General features: G+C 33.5%; 1 protein-coding gene across 1 annotated transcript in view; it reads right to left on the minus strand.

Moving 5' to 3' along the window:
* Nucleotides 1-18,146, minus strand: part of LOC137926131 (AT-rich interactive domain-containing protein 5B-like) — an 88,812-nt gene that overhangs the window by 59,300 nt on the left and 11,366 nt on the right. Inside the window, exons 2-3 of the mRNA XM_068769661.1 lie at nucleotides 9,373-9,514; nucleotides 8,405-8,514 (exon numbers count right to left, since the gene is read on the minus strand). Coding sequence (XP_068625762.1) covers nucleotides 8,405-8,514; nucleotides 9,373-9,514 — 252 coding nt within the window. The remainder of the gene's footprint in view (nucleotides 1-8,404; nucleotides 8,515-9,372; nucleotides 9,515-18,146) is intronic.

Raw genomic sequence — 18,146 nt, forward strand, 5'->3', positions numbered from 1 at the left:
ATCTTGTCTATTGTATTAGCATTATAATGCACTGCTAAATTTTAAGCCTACACTTCGAGTGTATTGGTCATAACCCACCACATCCACGCAGGCCAAATTAAGCAAACCAAAAACCCTTTTTTATCATTCATATCTCTATTCCTTCTTAATAGGAACACCTACGAAGATTAGTCGCATTAAAGTTGATAGATATGAATAAAAATCTGATAATAAAAGTAAAATATTTTTTTTTTCTATATATACATATGTCTGACAGTATAACAGATAGTTCAGGTCTTTTTTGGGAGAGACTTTTGCCTTTTAGACGCTCGTTTACCGGCTTATGTGATATATCAATAAGTATAAATAAAATCTACATAGTTTTTTTACAATAACATGCAAAATTCACTCGTTTTATTACGGACGAGTAAACCGGTGGCACAAAGCTAGTTATGTGGCAGGCGAAGTTTGAGAACCGCATGCGTACCGCCACTCGGACATTAAAAAAGGTATTCACTTCGTTCAACTTACAAAATATCGTTATTATTACTGGAGTACGGTCAGCATGTTTACCACGTATTTTATAGAAACATATCAGTTTTATTTTATATATTAAAAAATTTAGACATTTATCATGATCATTTATCTTTAATCTAAAAAAATGTTATAAAACATATTGTATATACGTTTAAAACTTTATTGATAAAATGATTTTTACTTCATTTTTTTTAAATAAGCGCATATTTTGGTTGCTTGTCATTCTAACTGCAACTAACCCATGTTTTTATATTACTTCGTATTTGTATGTAATATTGTTAATTTTGTTGGCAATCGTTATTAAATAAAATAAAATTTATGTTTAATTACACAAAAAAGATAACTCGTTAATGACTTTAAACGCAGTATTTTATTTATTCTTTAATAAAGAACTTTTAATTTGTTATTTCCTTTTTTACTACGGATATATGACCCAAAAACCGCCGACGCGGACAGATAACCTTTACCAAAAATTGATCAAACCCACGTAAGAGTTTTAAAAAATTACGTTTTTAGTAATATAAAACAATGTCTCGTGAAATTTAAGCTAATTGAGTAATGACAATTACGTAAAATACATGACAGCAAAATTAATTAATAATTAGTTAACGACTAATCAAATGAATTACATTTAAAAACGATTATCAAATCAATTTCCCTACCAAGATTTAATGACGTATGAATATGGTTATGAAATGACTACGTATACAATTAAGTAACAAACATTATTTGCTGTCGGTACAGCAAACCGGCCTGGCGCGCTATCAGTTATTTACACAGAGTATGAACCCACGATAAGATAGCAATACCAAGCGACTCCAACCCGTATTTGATCCCATCGGCTTTCGATATATATGCTTAACATATATATTTTTTTCAATTGCATTTAAAACATTATGTAAACATGCAGATAAATATGCTTTGATTTAGAAAGTAATTCAATAATATATAGAGCATAAATTAGTGTAACCAAAAATATATAATAAGTAATAACAATATTAAATATATGCCTCAACGGTTGTGAATGTAATGAAAAAACACAATACCTAAATATTTGAATATTTTTCCATGGAAACGACTTATACAATAACAAACGAACACAAAGAAAGATCGAAGCAAAAAAAAATAATACGAAAAACAAAAAGTTGCAAGTCGACTCTATCACGGTCGATGTTCTAAACCGTCACATGGCGCGTCGTAGACGATTGTATTGTGTGCTAGGATTACAGCGTCTTGATAGTAAGTAATTATTATTATTATTATTTCCCTTTTGAATTTAAAAATACTGAAATAACTAATCAATTGTAAATTATTAGTACAATTTGTACATAGAAAGTTTATCCAATTTTTCAAGCTAGAGTACCTTTTTGATTGCAATATATCTTTATTTTTATTACTGAAGAATAAAGTCATTAGCTATGCTCGTTCTTTGAATAGAATCTTCATTCACAGATGGCAGCAAATAGATACAAGTACATTAATACGAACATGCGGTTTTTTTTTAAGTATAAAATTTCATCTACATTAATATTAAAAAAGTTAAATAACAATTAAACCTAATAAATAAATCATAAGGTGATTTTAACACATTAGAAAATTTCAAGGTTATAAAGATGTAAATCTAAAGCTTTCAAAACAATCACATTTTTTTATTAAATGTGCTGTGATTGCGTATATGTCTACGTAAGTAGTGCTTCAATAGTATATTCACGAAACAGGAAAATGTTTAACATATCCTTTGAAATAATAGATAAAATAGATACAATAATACATAAGAGTATTATTTGCTGAAGGTGTAATCAACGTTTTACAATGTACACAAACAAATATCAAGACTAGTAAAGCGCGCAACAGAAATCCCATAATGTACTACAAAATTATTCCACAGCTTGTGCATCGCAAATCCACGGTTATTGCCGAGCACTAAAGTATATTTTAACTCCGGCACATGTATTGGTGTGTGGTACAAGTGTAAAGGTGAAGATATAATTTTTTATAAACGTGTTTTCGACCTAGACCAAGGTCACCCTGAATGAATTATAGATTCAGTGCCTACCTACTGAATTAAATACAAAGTAATTTAGTAAAAAAATTAGCTATGCTTTTTACGGTTGTCAGTTTATTTTGGTGTCAGGGCTGTAGCCTTGATAACTTTAAAGTATCTGACAGCGAATTTATAAATACATATACTGATGTTATATCGGCGAAGAAACATAAGACATATATTTTAGATGACATCTCTGCGGATAGGAAAATTGTAGTGACAGTGGGCAAGCTAGATAGCGTGCAGAACTGATGGCCTGGCAACGGCAACGTAAGACGTGTTAGATACACGGTACATGATTTTCTTAAGGTCCTTGGAAGAAGCTGAATGCTAACTTAACTTCTAACCGGTTATCATATATCATCAGATAAAGATAGAAATTTTCTAATACTAATGTAACTAATTGATTTAAAATTTTAACTATGTGACGGTTAGAATTTTTTTTATTTTATCTGCTTTATTAGAAGTCCATGACAGAAGCTGATTTCGTAGTATACTATGTGTACCTTTTATTCATCGTTACTTATAATTATAATTGACAAATCTGTAGTCACAACACGGCTATACTATCATATAAAATTGATATAAATCATGCTATGCCAATTAAAAATGGTTTCCATATTAGCAGAAAAAATATAATTCAATATTTCAAGTTATACTTATTTCCCATCACAGAGATTAGTCATGATGCGCAGAGTGTAGTATAAAAAATAAATATATTAAATGAACAATATAAAGCATAGTTAAATATAATAGTTAAGGCCGATTTTTATAGAGATTTCTATTAAAGAACATATCATATAGCAAATAGAATTGCACCTGGCCTTTTTTTGACTCGTGGGAAAATCCTACACAAGATACCTTTTCATTGCGGGGGCGAAAAAAAGTGTTATTTGGAGTACTACCGACTAAAACCCCACAATCTTACTACACCTGCTGTAAAAATAAAAGAAAGCTTTTTAAACTACTGCTGCTTTAATGGTGATGGCACAATGTCCTGACGTCTCAGGATAGAGGAAGACGAACGGTGGATCGCTAGGAATCCGTCAGCAAGACCCTTATGGAATTTAGTGAAGGGAATATTATAACTTTCTATGAAGTCTAGATTTCCGGCTGCGGATGAAGCATTGATGTACAAACAATTGCAATTTATCCCATCATTATCATTTCAGCTGAACGTTCCAGTGGACATAGGCTTCCTCCAGAAACTTCATAAGGACTGATCAGAAGCAGCTTGCATCCAGTCTTTCGATGCGATCATTGTCCTCTATCCACGTTGCAAGTGGACGACGTTGTAATAAATCTTTCATTTTAATTTATTATAATTAACTAAGAAATATATCATTTGTTCTTGGTTAAAACAATTCAAATCTATACAACCAAGATCCAAGCCTTTAGGAGTGCAAGAGGATAAAAAGTTTCATATTATTTTAATAAGATTTATTAAGTAAAAGCCCACGTCGAGGTACCTCCCAGAACATACCTCAAGGAAGTTAGAATGTATCACAGTCTACCTAAGCGTCCTAACTCCTTAATCCGGTGAAATATGTAATTTAAAACTAGAACTAGGGTTTCTTGGGAATTTTAGAGCTTATCACTCATTTTTTAGCAAAAATCATTATAGCATCTATTTCGTTGCATAAAGTAGTTACTCTGAAACTATATTGGAATACAACAGGCCAATAGCTTCTGGTAATACAACGTCAGAGGGGACAAATTGTAAACAATAATTAATTTTAATAGTGGAAATCCGGATTTTGAAAAGACCTATTTTTAATTTATAATCACTACATCGTTTATTATTTGTGAAAACCATTGATTTTTGGACAGGGTGTACCATACGTAGAATAAACAGTAAATGGTACACAAATTCACCTGTTTAAAGCTTTTATACTTATAACAAATCAATCTAAAGACATTTAACCCTTAAATGCATAATGATACAAATCTGCAACATACCACTTAAACGGTATAAGTAGCAGTAAATGCATGTTGTATAGCTGCAACATAAGATTTGAAAAAAAATTAAATAAGTATAAGAATATTGTACATATATAAAAACCTTTTCCACTGCATTGTAGTGTACTTATCTGCAAGATATATATTTTTTAAAAGTATAAATAAAAGTCGTGCATTTAAGGGTTAAACTAAGTGCTTGCGCTCTACCTCCTCGTACCCAGTAATATTCTAAATTACCAACAGGAAAACAGTGTTTGAAAAATATAATAAGATTCCAGGGTAATTTTGCAATTGTTAATAAGCTAACATCAAAACTAAAAAAACTTTAAAAAAAATAAAAAGAAATATTTTTCTTTGTAACTTGGACCATCCACCGGTCGTAATTTCACCCATGAAATAGTTGGTATTACCAAATAGGGATTAGAAAGAGACGGCGCGTGCGTGCGACTGAGGTGCGAGAGGGACGGAGCAATTCCGTCCGTTGAACGGCGCTCTCGATTTTTGAGGTTTGTGTAAAATTTTGTATTATTTCGCTGCATAGTCACGCCACGCGGGTATGCCCGCTGAAGTATTTTTATTACTTATATTAAATTAATAAATACTCAAGAATGTTCATTGTTCGTCTTTATGTGTTGCAAGCCGTAATAAATATATATACACAAATATATACATATATTTATGTAAATATATGTATATAGTTCATTATGTCTTTATAATAACATTATGATAATACTATATAAGAACTAAATGCGTTTTTGAATCCTGATATAAATAGATAACATGTACACATATAAATACTTAGCATATACATACCCCAGGGGCTTTTTCTGAATACATATATATACGCAGAAAAAGCCGCTGAATCCTTAAGATTGTGGGGTGGAGACCTCTGACTGACAAGCGTTGCGTAGAATATCTATCTACCCGCACGGTGGATCTACGACCTTATTTAAGTAGCCTGTCGCCAAACGGTTTGAAAATCTATAGAAGAAGCCATGTCCAGCTGTGGACGTGCTATGCCTAAATTGATGATCACGATGATGGTCTTAAAGTCGTGATAATATCACTAGTCATATTTAATTTATATTTTATAAAGAGACACAAATAAAATATTTGTTAAGCTAGACGGACAGTCGTACTAAACTAACTATATATAAATGTCATAAGTAGATTGGATTATCTGTGGCGGACATGATCGCAACTCCATTCGCCGGTTGCAATAGAAAGTTTTTTTTTCTTATCGCTCCGTATTCGAACTTGGAACCGTCATGCACTTTATTTATACAGATTGATTGGTTTTGTAAAATGTATATTCTATAAATAATATAGCTTTACAGACATATTAAATAACTATTGAATTTATTAATAATATATATAAATATCTATGAATGTGACGTATAAAGTTTGTCTTAAAAAAGTTAACAAATCTTATATATAATACAGTTCCACAAGATATCTTAGACTTTTATTTCGTTTTAAATCTGAAATTAAATGTATATTAATAAAGAAATATTATAATAGCATTCAAGAGTTTAAAGTTGATCTAAACGCGTGGAACTTGTTTTGTTGACTCATTTACACAGTTGATATTATAATGTACATATAAAAAATTGTTAAATTTCATTTAAAAAGAGCAACTGTTAAGTTTCTGTCTGGCTCTTGTCAGCAGACGAGAAATGCCAGCCGGTGTTAGTTTACTACATATATTATTAAAATGTTGAACCGTTCAAAAAGTAAATGTAAATTTATATATAAATACAAGTAAAGAAAGTATGTTTGTTCTGTATTGGTTATTATAACTATTAAATTCTTAGATATTTTAAATTATTGATTATTTTTGAAAGTATTTAATGGAATCAGGCGTTACCTTGCGGAAGTCCATCCTAAGTAAGAAAAGAACCAATATTTAGCCACTTCCGCATATGCAGTGGTAGTCGTGCAACAAAGTGCACCGCCCGCTGCCAGTTCGCTGATAAATGCGCATTCGGCAAACAATGCGAATCACACAACCGTCACCACCCAATCACTCAACACGTGTTTCACCCCTCCACGGGGCATCTTCAGGAGTTATGTTACACTGATTAGAGTCAATTTTTTGAAAGTACCCACTTTTTATCTACTATTACTGATTACAAGTGTTAAAAGTTATTAAATCATTAATTTCAGAAATAATTAATAATGTTATTTTATATTAAGATTAATTATTGTTTACTATCTATATCTACAGACTTTAAGCTGCCGGAAGTTATATATATGCACGTTGCATTCGATTTAAAAAAAAAGTTGCATATTTCAAAGTGATCACTTTATGTAAGTGATATGAAATAAATATAAAATCATTACAGCCTTCTGTTGACAGAGACATAATAAAAAAAAAATTAATTTTTTAATGTTAACTTAGTTTTAAACTTACCTTCAAAGCTACGAGAGTTCCAAGCGCACCGAGAAAAACCCACAAGTAACTTAAAGTTCTTCATAGATATAGAGCAATATATACATATAATATATATAATCTAAGTTCTTCCAGAGCATTCAAAAAGAGTTATAAGATTTAAAAAAAAAATATTTATTGAAGGAGGTATAATGTTTTATTCATTTTTTTTATGACCCACGCTATTGGGGGCCTCTCGTACCCCTATTTATGGTGGGATAGGGACTTTATTAGCACTTAATTTATTCACATAATTATTTTATTTTCATTTTCTTCTCTTTCATTCTTCACATAATCTTCCATTCTGTTCTTTTATACCACAATTCTGCTTTCTTTCCCTTTTGCTCTGTTTTACCATTCTTTCATCCTCTTTACATTTTACATTTTCTTAATTTCTAGTTTTGTTGTATCACATGTTTTATTCATTGCCAACACATTATAAATGAGCTGTTGATTCAATAAACAAATACAGTGTTTTAAAACAAAGGCCGGCAACGCGGCGCCCGCGGGCGAAACTTCGCCCTTATTTTAGTGCGCCCTTAAACTATTGTTAACTTAGATAAGAAATTCAAGATACCAACCCAAATATACCATTAAAATAACTTTATATAAAAAATATGTCATTGCTCTTGCCGCCATTTTTAATATACTTACTGTACCCGGCGATAAATATTGCACATCGACCTTTGGAAAGATACAATCGGCTAATTTCGGTTTCGTAGAGCATTATCTCTGTCCCACACTACTTATAAGACATTTTGTCAGTCGTGCAAATTAGCCGATTATCTCTTCCAAAAGTCGATGTGCAATATTCATCGCCGGGTATTGTACAAACATTCTTCTATATTTATTTAAGATTAATAATAATCTTTTTCTGTAATTAAATTCATAAGTCATAAAAATAATAAATGAACATGTTTTATGAATATGAATATTATTTTTATATATTTGTTAGGTCAAAAAATATTTGGCGCCCGCCGTGAATTTTTAATTTAGTATTTCAATCTTTACATTAAAAACGTTGCCGTCCTCCGTTTTAAAATATTACGTTAAATGTTTATGTAGGTGCTAAAATGCATATGCATAAATATATATCTAAACATATTTAATATGTCAACTTCAAATATATTTTATCATATATATGAGAGTTGTCTGTTGAACCGCCGGAGCGTTTAGCTTTCTGAATTGTTCGCATTTACTCGAATATAAGAATTATCGATAACAGTGTTATATTGGAAGCTTTAATCACCAAAATTGTTAGAATAGCTGTCATCACTAATGAAAACTAACGAGAGATTCCCTTCTATAAATAAATGAGCAAATGTAGTGATGAACTGTAGTGGTGGTAGACTCGATAGTAGCTGAAGCAATACACCGCCTAATCCAAAAAGGATCAGGATTCTTAGTTGAAGGTTTCACCTCACTGATTGAGACAGAGAGACAGAGTGACTCACCTCGCCATGCTGGCCGCGGCCGTCGGGCGTGTTCTCCGGCAGGAAGTAGAGTCGAAGACTGACCAGAGTCTGGTCTGAGACGCGGTCCGTCCACAGCAGCTGCAGTTCACCTGGAGACAGACTCGGATTAACAAAACTGTATATCGTCATCATACCAGCCGACAGATGCCCGGTGTATTTAGTCACCACCAAGCGGGGTGCCCACCCGTACTGCATCTGTTGGTACCTAAGTATCTACGAAAAATTCTCCCATCTGATATTCCTTAAGAAAGTCTGCAATTAATGATGGCATAAAGACAAGAAAAGTGGTCTCTCAAAGGTCCATTGGTGAGCACATAGTCTCTCAATGGGTAATGGAAACGACTATACTTGGGGTTACTCTGAGAGATCGAATTAAAAATAAGATGATCCGTTGACCAGCAAAAGTAAGTGACAGCCAAGAGTATTTGCAAATTGAAGTGGCAGTAAATAGGCCATATTGTGATAAGAACAGATGGCCGCTGGAATTTAAAGTTTCGTGTGGATACTATAAACCTGCAAGTGTGACAAAGGACCTCCATACACAAATTGGACAGCCTTTTTAAGTTCATCAGAAGTCGCTGGATGTAGACCGCTTCCTATCGGACCTGCTGGTAATCTATGGAGAAGGTCTATGTCCACCAGTACACGTCGAATGGCTACACTTTAATGCTATTACACAGTGTTTCCCAACATGGAGCCCACGCTCCACATGGGGGCAATTCGAAAGTGGACTCAAGACTAGTTTAACTCTTTCACTTTAATATAAAAGATATATATGTAACAAAGGGTGCCAAAAATTTTAGAAAGGCTAAGGTGGGGCAAGGCACCTAAAGGGTTGAATAATACTGCTTTAAAAAAGATATATTAAAATTTTAGATTTCAGACTAAGAGAAGGAAAGTCCGTGATATATTATTGCATATCTAAGTCTAGATGTATCTGTACTCACCGATGGAGACCAGCTCGGAGTCCTGCCATATCCTGACGAAGAAGAAGTCCCCGATGGCGACGATCCTTTCCCTCTTGCCGGTCAGCCGGATGGCCTTGTAGAACGTGTACTGGCCGTGCTGCCCACAAGGCGCCCCTACCAGCTGAGAGAAGATAACAATTGCATTCACTTTTTACAATTACTTTCATTTTATTGACTAAATTAAGACCACTATGCTATTAATGAGAACGTAAGATCCATACTTAGCTAACATCTTAGTAAAATCCATGCTTAGCTGACGCCTCAGTAAAATCCATACTTAGCTGCCGCCTTAGTAAGATCCATACTAAGCAAACGCGTTAGCATAATCCATACTTAGCTATAGCTCCAGTAAATCCATACTTAGCTATCGCTCCAGTAAATCCATACTTAGCTATAGCTCCAGTAAATCCATACTTAGCTATCGCTCCAGTAAATTCCATACTTAGCTGACGCCTAAGTAAAATCTATACTTAGCTGACCTCTATTGGACGCAAGACATGTTCTTACCATATTTTATGTCCTTAAACCTTACGTTTCGAGACATATCGTGATGAGTCAGTCACCATTCGGTTACCATTTCTGCACATAGACGTCCACTCATATCCTCCCCTAAGGATATCTATGGGAGATATACAATAATCGCCACATTTGGCACGGATGGCGATCGCAGTGTTACATTATGATACGCAAAGGACATTTAATGGAATCAGGCGTTACCTTGCGGAAGTCCATCCTAAGTAAGAAAAGGACCAATATTTTATGTAACCAATATGTGCGAAAGTGGCTAAATATTGGTCCTTTTCTTGCAAAGGACATTGTTGCCCTTACTCTTAAACTTATTTGTGAGCAGTGGCAATTCTATATAATTAGCGCAAAAAGTTTTAATTATATAAGATTGTATCCCTGGACCCCATGACCTATGATCACAAATGTCAGTCCTGTCTACTGCTCACGATGGGTCAGTATCCAAGTAAATGTAGAACATATTTATTTATTTATATGTAATAGAGGTATATAAAATTAGAAAATCCTTTATAGGCAACTGCCTTACACTTTTACAATAATCTTTCCTATAACTAAACTGGATATCACACAAAAAATATCTGAGTGCAAATATTTCTCTGATTACTCCAACTACTGCATCAAGAACGTATGCGTGGTCACAAATAAAACCCCATTATTTCTGTTGAGGTCTTTTCTTAGAGCAGAATGCATTTGGAGCCTTCGTTATCTTATTCGATATTGAAAAATGCTATCATAGAGAACTTATTTTGATTCTAGATTCTTCCCAAATTGAGCTATTTTAACTAAGAAAAGGACCAATATTTAGCCACTTCCGCATATACAGTGGTACTCGTGCACACACAGAGAGACACTGTATTTGGCACTAATCGGTGTAACATAACTCCTGAAGATGCCCCGTGGGGGGCGAAACACGTGTTGAGTGATTTAACGGTGGCGGTTGTGTAATTAGCATTGTTTGCCGCATAAGCATTTATCAGCGGGCTGGCGGGCGGTGCACTTTGTTGCACGACTACCACTGCATGTGCGGAAAAGGCTAAATATTGGTTCTTTCCTTACTTAGGATGGACTTCCGCAAGGTAACGCCTGATTCCATTAAATATTTAAACTATTTTGGCACGTACACTAGTGTTCAATTTAAATTAGCTTAGTTGATTATCATTATTATTTCATCCATAGAATGTCCACTAGTGGACGAAGGCCCCCTCCATAGGTTACCAATAAAACCAGGTGGAGGCGGCCTGCATCCAGTATCCTCTAGACTTTCAGACAGATCGTTTCGACCTTGTGAGCGAAGTTTTATACAGCGCTGGCAGGTCCTTGGTCTCCAATACAAAATATCACACTTAAGAAATGTAAGATTTTTCTTTAGTATTTGGATATATTACATAAGTAGTCGGAATTTTTTTTGTTAGTTTTACTGCAGCATAGATGGTAAGTTTCCGTCTATATTGTTCCGAGTCGTCTTAAACCTTTTCCATTCACCATTCAAATTTCGAATTCAACAATTCTTTATTCAAAATGATGAATTACATTTCCCATTGACGTCATACTGTGTCTATCATTTACTTGGATGATAAAGGCACACACCTGAGAATAACAGCCGATGGAAATGCAATAGGAATATTTACTTTTTTAATAATATAAAATTATATATTTATTAAACATTGAATATATTAGAGGGACCGGAAATAAATGTCGTTTCTGTCGACATATTTAACGGAAAAACCGAATGATTTGTCACCGCTCCGGAATTAAAAATTTGTATACTAGACGCCAAAAGGTTGTTAATAATGAAGGTGAATATATTGTTGATTAGAAATAAAAACTTGTTAAAAATGTAGCCGTGCGAATTTAATTTAAGCGACATTACTTTCCTGTCCCCCATTACAAAAATATTTTATTTTCTATGAAGTTATTTACTGTGTAACCTTTATTGAAATATTCTTGGACATTTTTTTAAATCTTAGATATAATTATACAAGCTTATAAATTGCCTATAAATTCAAGGTCGTGTTTTATTTTACCTCGTGTAGACTTCACTAACAGAGAAACATTTTTAATTTTCCTCATTTTTAATTAAGGATTTTATCCAGAGACAATATATCTATCTGCAAAATAATCTAGCCTGATATAATACCTTACAGTACCAATACTGAATATATTACATTTTAATTGTCCCGACAGACATTTTATTTTAATTCAATATTTATGACATTTCGTCAAAAAAAAGTTTTACATAAAAAAAATTTTTGGCCCACAATTGGGATCTGTCTTCCCAACAAGATAGGGGATCTAGTTGGGGTCACGAATTTCAATTTTATTAATATTTTTTTAATTTTTTTATATTTTATTTCCATTCTCTTCTTTCATACCTCACAGTATCTATCTTGCTACTCTTTCATTACACAATTCGATCTATTTTTCTCTTCCACTCTATTTACCTTTCATCCACCCTCAATCACTGCTGTTAGGTCTATTTACAATATCACAGATTTTTTTTAGCTCTAAAAAAAGTGTATATGAAACTTAGTTTAATTCTACATACAAAATACCTTTGTATTTTGAAGGTAGTTTAAATTCATACCGTGGTGGTGGTGGTGGAGGAAATGGTAACACCGAAGGCTCTATACAATTTATTTATTAAATTTTTAACGTCAGCATTACGTTCCCGGGGGTAAATCGATAACTATAATAACAGCCACCGGCCGTATGAGCGACACACGGCGGTGCGAGCGAGACGGATATAAATTTAGGTCACTTACAACCCTGCGTAACGACTCCGCGACGACTTAAAATTTTGTAGATTAAAATAGATTTCGGAACACAATTATAAAAGTTTTTTTTGTACAGTAAATATGATTTCTGTACAGAATCTATAACTTTAAAATAAATATTTTCTTTTGTGTTACAATTATTGAATAAAACATGTAGTATATATTACTGGATTATTGAAAATAAGAAGTGTGTGTGTGTAAACTCAAACTTATTTTTATGCGGAGGGTATGTACAGCATAAAAAATGTTAAAACTTAACACATTCCATGCCATGTGGGGCATATACGACCCCCGCTGCACTTTTCGTTCAAGCCATTTGCAGTTATTAAAAACAAAGGATTCATAAACAAATGAATTGTAGGGTCGAATGTAGAAAACTTTACATCACGTATGCGCGTACGTAATGCATATTAAAATTTATAAATTTTTCCCGCTAATTATAGCTTTGCAGTATTGAAAAAGTGTAAATCATACGTCTTAAACGACTTTTTTTAATTTTAAAAGTGTGAATCGCATACGCTCAACGCGACCTGAATGAAAAATCTTCAAAAATTGCCGTGTCACGGAACTTGTTAACGCAAAACGATTAAAAAGTATTATTATCTGAAAACCTTACTAACAACTAGAATATTCCTCAAACTAACCTATCACCTATTAGTAGCCTGACAGTATGCGAACTTTCTTGTGATAAACTGGTTCAAAATCGATTTCTTCACTTCAAAATTTGACTTTTCACTTATCTTGTAATATCGATTATCAGTTTTTACTATGATTCTTGTTTCACTACATAATATATACAAGATCCTAACTAATTTTTTAATCGGTAGGTTTAAAGTAATGTTCCAATTATTTTTTAAATTTTCTAATACCACACAAAAGTTGTTTGGCCACAATCATGTCCCAAGGCATGTGCGTCAGGACGAAAGAGATAGACAAACGAAAGGCCACCTGTTCTTAAACATCTCGTGTGCGTTCTGCCAATTGCACCGTCTACACAAATATCTCAGGCGACGACTACTACTACCTCGTACATTATAAAAGCTCCCTCCATTTCATCACTATACAAAATGGATGACAGTACATAGAGTTGATTCGTAAAAAGATTGCATTTAGCATTGATTAATATTGACAAATATCAATGAAATAATAATTATTAGGACATATACAGGATGATTAGTTATGGTGAAATTGAAAGCCTATTTACTATTAATGTATGGTATACACTATCCAAAAAAAATCATTTGTTCTGTTATAATAAATATCGTAAGAATTATTAAAATTAATTATTATTTATTATTTGACTCTGCAGACTTTATGCAGCCATATGTTATTGACTATTTCAATAGAAAAAAAGTTAAATATTTTACAGAGATCACTTTATACAGGGTTGATTGAAAATAGATGCATGTTAAACATTTTTGCTGAAAATTAGCTAAACATACACACCATTAAAGCTTTTTTACCTTTAACCAAACATCCTGTATACCTAAATATAAAAACAAAAGTAGTTTTGTAACAGATATATATTTTTTGGTCTTCATATATCTAGTCGTAAACGCAGCCCATAGATAAATTGGTCTAACCACCGCTGGCCACTTGTGAACACAATTAGAATAATGCACACGTAATGAATACCTCCTATCGGAGTCAACTAAATGAGCGCGCAACCTCCGTCGCCCGCTGTACATAGGGGAGTAATAAAAACAATAACATTGTCAACAATCCTCCGCTCAAGTATACATATCTCCGTCCCAGCGACACGTCATTCATAACAGGATTCAACCATCTTGATCCAATGCAATAAATTATTTTTTTGTTTATTAAATAATCTAAAATTAACAGTATAAAGGCAGCAAAGTATTTAAACAAGTAATTACATTTAATTATTAAAGTGGTAAATAAGCAACTTAATAGTCGTCTTCATTTCTAAAGCCGTATCCGTATGCCTTGACGGAGTCAATGACAAATTCCTGTTAATAGGTAGTATTAATATATATATATATATATATATATATATATATATATCCTCTTATTTCCTCAGGGCAGAAGCAATCTATAGTCCACGTGTTCTTTTACCGTTTTCTTTCCTTACAACCAGAAGCTTGAAAGAGATAGAAGTCGAAATCCTATACGGTGGTCAGTCCAAACGTCACAGAAGCTGTTATAGCAGTTTCAAAACCGCTGTACCGCGCCTTTGGAAAACGGCAGTGGGAGCTGATGAAAGAAAATAAGCCTTTACTTCCGTCTCCTTTGTCTCAGCACCCACATACCTAACGCATGGTACAGCAGTTTCAAGCTATTAAGTAAGTAAAGGCAACCGACGAAGGCAGTTGGTTCACGAAGTGATAAGAAGGTTCGATTCTTAGAAGTAAACGAGAAGGATAGTAATCAATGTTGGAGATGGATATCTTTGACGTTTGATGTGATGTAGGTCTATTCTGATATGCAATATACAGGCTGATTTATGATCAATGAGACTTTTAAAGTTTTAATGGGGTAAATGTATAAATCATTTGCCAGCAACCAATTTCCAATCAACTTGTATAAAGTGATCACTCTAAAATATGTAACATTGATTATTTTTTTTTCTATTTCAATAGGCCAATAACTTCTGGCAGTACAAATCCTACAGGGATAGATAGTAAACAATAATTAATTTCAATATGTATACTATATTTTCATTTCGTTATTTATTAGTTCTGAAACCATTATGAACCTTCGCTCCTTAAAAGCTTTTACACCTATAACCAATCACCCTTTATAACATAAACGGATAACAAAAAACACGGCCACCGTCATATAATTTCGTAAGTATTTATAATTGTCGTCGCAACAACAGCAAGTATCAAGAAAAGGCGTAGCGTATAGTCGAGTCGTGGACGCGGTGAGACGTCATCGGCCGCATATAGACTGTCCGTGCGGTCTTGAGCCGTGGCATTCTTAGGGGCCCGTGTACACGAAAACCTCTGTATTTCATAAAATTTTTATTGTTACTAAACAAAACGGTATTGTACGAGTATAATTCACACTTTGTGCATTAATTATATAGGATTGCCAATGCCCACAAACACGTTCTCTGCTTGGTGCGTATATTGTACTACACTGCGATCTCCATCCCCCCCCATAGATATCTCGGAGAGAAGCCTAGCCTCTTGCAAAGGGCGTATTAAGTATACAAAATTTATACATATATGTCTTTGTATCTAGGTGTATAACGTACTGTTCAAATAGAGATTGCAATTAACTAACTTTCTTTTAACACATAAAAACAAAAACAACATATGGGTACCGGACGAATATCATATGTATAGTATATACCACTAGATGTCTTGAGAAAGTTTGTACCGTATACACAAACTTACTCCGGAGTGTTCACTTTATTCATTTATTTTTTGCCTCACTAAGAACAATAACATATTTTAAGAAGCGATGATGGATTTTCTTCATCGATTTTTATCCTAGCGCTAACGTTTTCTGAAATGATGGTACCGACCAAGGCGAGGTTCTTCAATCTTTGGCGCATTTTAGTCCAAATGCCCAATCATAGGTACCCTCTCCAGGCCAGGCCAGGTCACTCTTATACAGTAGAAAGTAACGGCACGAGCCTAGATTACCAAAGAAGTCCTTAACCTTCGCGAACTATAAAAGACATTTATGCAAAGCCATCTGCACCATGCCACCTCAAACCTGAGTAAAGGATAAAAGAGGAGCACGAAATTATAAAAATTCTGTCAAAAACATAATTTTTATATTAGTCCTTATGGGGAAGTCCTTGTCCATATGGGGAAGGTACCAGAGGCCCCCAAATGTTAGGTTTGGGTTCTAAGTATATATATATATATATATATATATATATATATATATATATATAAATGTATATATATGTATATATATAGACCGCCGCCGCGTGGCAGAATAAAAAAGCAATAGCCGTAATCATTTTTATCGGGTTTTTAAATAGTTGCAATCTATGAATCCCAATACACCTAATAATTTTTTTCCATAATTTACTAATCACCTAAAAATGGCGGAGATAGGCAAAGTTATATTATTTTTCATCACATACAAGAATATAAAAAAATTATACGAGTAGCTTTCTTTCAAATACAAATATTCAATGTTTGTTCGGTATAACATTAGCTTTCAAATTATACAAAGACGTAATTTTAAATGTATCTATATATATTTTTAAGACATATCCAATATTTATATTTTCGTCTCTCTGCAAAATTTTATTTTTGGAATTATGGGTCGACTATATATATACATACACACACACACACACATATATATATATAAATATATATACATATTATATGTTCACATGTGAAAGTAATAATTATTTAAGCTGATAGCACATACCATTACACACTTAATGCGCTAGCGTTAATTCAACCTTGGAAATGTGAATGCAAATTACATAGTATTAAAATAAGTAAAAAAAATACCAACACATTTAACATCTTGTTTTTACTATTATTTTAATCGTGATCCGAGGAAGCTTTGTATTGTTTATATACGTAATGTAAATGGAACTCTATTTACTAAACATAACAGAACCCCTGCGGTCACAGATTTCCTTACAAGGGATTGTACCACAACATTGACGTCATTAATACAATAAAATTTAAACTTATTCGTTAAATACAAACTCTTTGTTTTGAAGCAGGGTTACTTGCCTCTACGAGGTGATTGGTTATAGGCGTAGTTTTAAAAGGGTGAATCTATAGCTCATTTATCAGATAAATGCTTTAAATTTTTACACTTATTTCTAATTGCAGCTTGTGCACCAGCTTAATAGCTGGAGCACCAGAACCAACCGGAGGATATGACCACTCTGACATGCGTGCACGAATGAGAAGGAGAATACACACACACACACAAATGTGTGTGTGTATTCTCCTTCTCACATACTACATATTCTTTAATACATATACTACATATTCTTTAATAACATCAAAATATAGCACCATATTTTCTTAGTAAATAGAGTCAGATGGTGGATTAGGCTCCCCGCTAGGTGAACAAACAACATAGTCAATGTCGCGAGAAATCGTTGGAAACAGGCAGGACTAGACCGGTCATTATGCCCACCTTTGGGAGAGGCCTATGCTCTGCAGTGGGCGTCCACCTGCTGAAAAGAAGAAACTTATCTACATGTATACATACATATGTATGTGTATCTCTCTCTCTCTCTATCGAGATCACGCTTTACATGTGCGCGCATGCAGAGAGATGGAAGACAAACTAGATCAGCAACTCTGACATTACTGACGTAATCTCACCAACTTGGGGATATACCTACACTGCGCTTGTCGATGCGCGGTTTCTACTTTAGAACCTTAAAATCACAGGGTCAAGCCGTTTTTAGCACTATTTGCAGTACAAACTGCCACCAACCCTCTGGGCTATGCCAGTATGTTTTGTGCTTCCAATAAAAGAATATCATTATCA

The sequence above is a fragment of the Battus philenor genome, unplaced genomic scaffold (genome assembly GCF_028537555.1).
Source record: "Battus philenor isolate CCGP_79_NKW_IND1 unplaced genomic scaffold, ilBatPhil1.0.hap1 SCAF_29, whole genome shotgun sequence".
In the NCBI taxonomy this organism is placed as follows: Eukaryota; Metazoa; Arthropoda; class Insecta; order Lepidoptera; family Papilionidae; genus Battus; species Battus philenor.